The sequence below is a fragment of the Acanthisitta chloris genome, unplaced genomic scaffold (genome assembly GCF_000695815.1).
Source record: "Acanthisitta chloris isolate BGI_N310 unplaced genomic scaffold, ASM69581v1 scaffold371, whole genome shotgun sequence".
Taxonomy (NCBI): domain Eukaryota; kingdom Metazoa; phylum Chordata; class Aves; order Passeriformes; family Acanthisittidae; genus Acanthisitta; species Acanthisitta chloris.
In genome coordinates, this window is record NW_008654113.1 from 1 (window position 1) to 3,460 (window position 3,460).

At 55.8% G+C, this 3,460-nt stretch overlaps 1 protein-coding gene across 1 annotated transcript; it reads right to left on the reverse strand.

The window, feature by feature from the left end:
* Positions 1-370: 370 nt before the first annotated feature.
* PYCRL (pyrroline-5-carboxylate reductase-like) lies at positions 371-3,416 on the reverse strand (the record flags this gene model as incomplete). Its single annotated transcript, XM_009083295.1, has 4 exons — positions 371-553; positions 1,617-1,709; positions 1,822-2,034; positions 3,240-3,416. Coding segments are annotated over 4 exons (666 nt in total), but the record flags the coding sequence as incomplete, so codon positions are not given.
* Positions 3,417-3,460: the final 44 nt, after the last annotated feature.

Genomic DNA, 3,460 nt, shown 5'->3' on the forward strand with positions numbered 1-3,460 from the left:
TTCCATCCTTGGTGACCACAGCACCAGTTCTATCCTCATTAAACCCAGAGCCAGTGTGGCACCAGCTCCATCTCAGCCACCTCAGGGAACCCATAACTGTCACCTCCCCGTGGAGGTGACCCCGTGGTGGCTACCACATCCCCCCAGGCCTGAAGGGACCACCAAGAGCCACACCAACCATCACTCTGCCCACGTTTATTTGGTTCCAACCCTGCAGAGGTCACACATGGCATAGCCACGTGGTCACATCACCTCCCACCCCCAGCCAGGGTCTCCTGAGGGTGTCAGTGTCCCCCTATTCCTTGAAGGGGCTCATTTTGGTCCCCATCACCCCTCCTGGCCCAGAAGGGGCTCATCCCCAGCCAGGTCACTAGTCCTTGGCCATGTCACAGGCTCTGTTGGTGGCTGCCTCCACGGCGTTCATGACGGTGGCTCTCAGTGCTCCCTTCTCCAGTTGGTGCAGCGCGTAGATCGTGGTCCCTCCTGGTGTGCAGACATCTCCTCTCAGCTTTGCTGGGTGCTCTCCTGTCTCCAGCATCATCTTTGCTGCACCCTACAAGAGACCAGGCTGGCTCAGAGAGAAGACAACCCACCCAAAGACCTATCTCCTCACCCAAAGTACCATCATCCCATCACCCTCATGGACTGTCCCATCACTGTGCTCTTTGCCATCTTCTGGTGACATCATTCTTGAGCAGAACCTATTGCCTACAGTTCTGGTGTCTCCAACAGAAGAAGGACATGGAACTGTTGGAGCAAGTCTAGAGGAGGTCACAAAGCTGATCAAAGGACTGGAACACCTCTCCTAGGAGAGAGTTAGGGCTGTTCAGCCTGGAGAAGAGAAAGTTGTGTGGAGACCTCAGAGCAACCTTCGAGGGTCTGAAGGGGCTCCAGGGAAGATGGAGAAGGACTCTGTTAGGAACTGGAGTGACAGGACAAGGAGTAATGGAGATAAATTGAAAGAGAGGAAAGTTAGGTGAGATATTGGGAAGGAATTCCTCCCTGTGAGGGTGGTGAGACACTGGCACAGGTTGCCCAGGGAGGCTGTGGCTGCCCCAACCCTGGCAGTGTTCACTCCAGGTTGGATCAAGCCTTGACCAACCTGTTCTGGTGGGAGGTGTCCCTGCACAGGACTAGATGATCTCTAAAGTCCATTCCAACCCTTTCACATTCTATGATTCTATGATTCAGAATGACAGGCCAAGGGTTGGACTTGATGATCTTAGAGGTCTCCTCCAACCTTGATGCTTCTATGACTCTATGATTTTTGGTTTCCAGAGGGGAAACCGAGGTAGAACAGCATCTAGAACCCTCACCCTGATGGCTGTCACAGCCCCTGGGGCTGGGTGGGAAGGAAAGGAGCAATTCCAGGTGTCCCCATGGACTCACCAGCAGCGTCTGCGCTGCGATCCTGCTGGCCAAGGCTCCTGGCATTCCCATCTTCACCGCGCCCTCGGCCAACGCTTCGGCAAACAGGTACACCTGGGGTGATTTTTGGTTTCCAGAGGGGAAACCGAGGTAGAACAGCATCTAGAACCCTCACCCTGATGGCTGTCACAGCCCCTGGGGCTGGGTGGGAAGGAAAGGAGCAATTCCAGGTGTCCCCATGGACTCACCAGCAGCGTCTGCGCTGCGATCCTGCTGGCCAAGGCTCCTGGCATTCCCATCTTCACCGCGCCCTCGGCCAACGCTTCGGCAAACAGGTACACCTGGGGGAGGAGAGCGTGGAGGAGTGAGCCCCAAACCCACCACAGGTTTGGGGGGTGACATGGGCTGGTGGCCCATGTTCTGCTGCTGAGCTGGTGGCCACCGCGTGCTTACGTAGGCGACGCCGCTGCCGCTCAGGCCGGTGTGGATGTCGATGTAGGATTCGGGGACCTCCTCACAGAGCCCACAGGAGGACAAGAGGGACTTGAGCAGAGCAGCTTCCTCGTCCCCAGCATTGCTGCCCCTGGAGAAGACCATTGCCCCTGCCTGCACCACACAGGGCAGGTTGGGCATGATCCGCAGCACCTTGGTCCAGGCAGGGAGAAGCTGAGGAGAGATGGGATGGGAGAAAGGTGCCAGCTCCGGGGAGGACCCAAGGGTGTCCTCAGACACCTGTGGGTGACACCCACTGGGGCTGGGGGAGAAGTGTGGTCTGTGGGGAAGGAGCTGGAGATGCAACTGGGTGGGGAGAAGGACGTGATGGTGTGTCCTTCAGAAGTCCAGGTGCAAATGGAGGAGGAGGAGGAGGAGGAGGAGTAGGAGGAGGAGGAGCAGAGAATGAGAGAAAGAGAAAAGGAGGTGAAGGGGGAAGAGGAGAGGGAGAGGGGAAGGAAGAGAGGAGGAGAGAAGGAAAAGGAAAAGAGGAGGAAGAAGAGAGGAGGAAAGAAGGCGAGAAGAAGGTGGAGGAGAAGAGGGGGGAAGAAGGAGGAAGAGAGGAGGAGGAGAGAAGGAGGAGAAGGAAAAAAGGAGGAAGAAGAGAGGAGGAGAGAAGGAGAGAAGAAGGTGGAGGAGGAAGAGAAGGAGGAGGAAAAGGAGAAGGAGGGAGAGGGGACGAGGAGGAGAGGGAGAGAAGAAGGAAGAGAGGAGGAGAAGAGAAGGAGGAGAAGGAAAAAAGGAAGAAGAGAAGAGGAGAGAAGAGAGAAGGTGGAGGAGGAGAAGAAAAGGAGGAGGAGGAGGAGGAGGAGGAAAAGGATAGAAGAAGGAGGGGGAGAAGGAGGAAGAGGAGACAAGGAGGAGGAGGAGAGGGAGAGAAGGAAAAAAGGAGGAAGAATAGATGAGGAGAGAAGAAGGTAGAGGAGAAGAAGAAAAGAAGGAGGAGGAGGAGAAGGAGGGGCAGAAGGAGGAAGAGGAGATGAGGAGGAGGAGAGGGAGAGAAGGACAAGGAAGAGGAGGAGAGAAGGAGAAGGAAAAAGGAATAATAAGAAAGGAGGAGAGAAGGAGAGAAGGTGGAGGAGAAGAAAAGAAGAAGGAGGAGGAGGAGAAGGAGAGGAGGAGGAGAAGGAGAGGAGGAGGAGAAGGAGAGGAGGCACAGAAGGAGAGAAGAGAGGAGAAGGAGAAGGTAAGGAGAATGAGAAAAGGAGATGGACAGACGAGAAAGAGAGAAGGAGGAGAAGTGAAGGAGAAAACGAGGAGAGGGAGAAGGGAAAGGAGAGAACAAGGAGGAGGAGGAGAAGGAAAGAAGCAGGAAAAGGAGTAGGAGAAGGAGAGAAGCAGGAGGAGAAGGAAGAGGAGAGAAGGAGGAGGAGGCTCACCCTCTGCAGCGTCTGGATGGTGACACCAGCCACCAGTGAGACGACGACGTGGTGAGATCCCACCACAGGTCGGATCTCCTGCAGCACTCCTGGCAGCACGTGGGGTTTGGTGGCCAGGAAGACCAAGGTGCTCCTCTGCACCACCTCCAGGTTACAGTGTGTGGTCCTACAGCCCAACTCCTGACCAGGGGCAGGGAGAGGTGTCACAGCCCAACACCAAC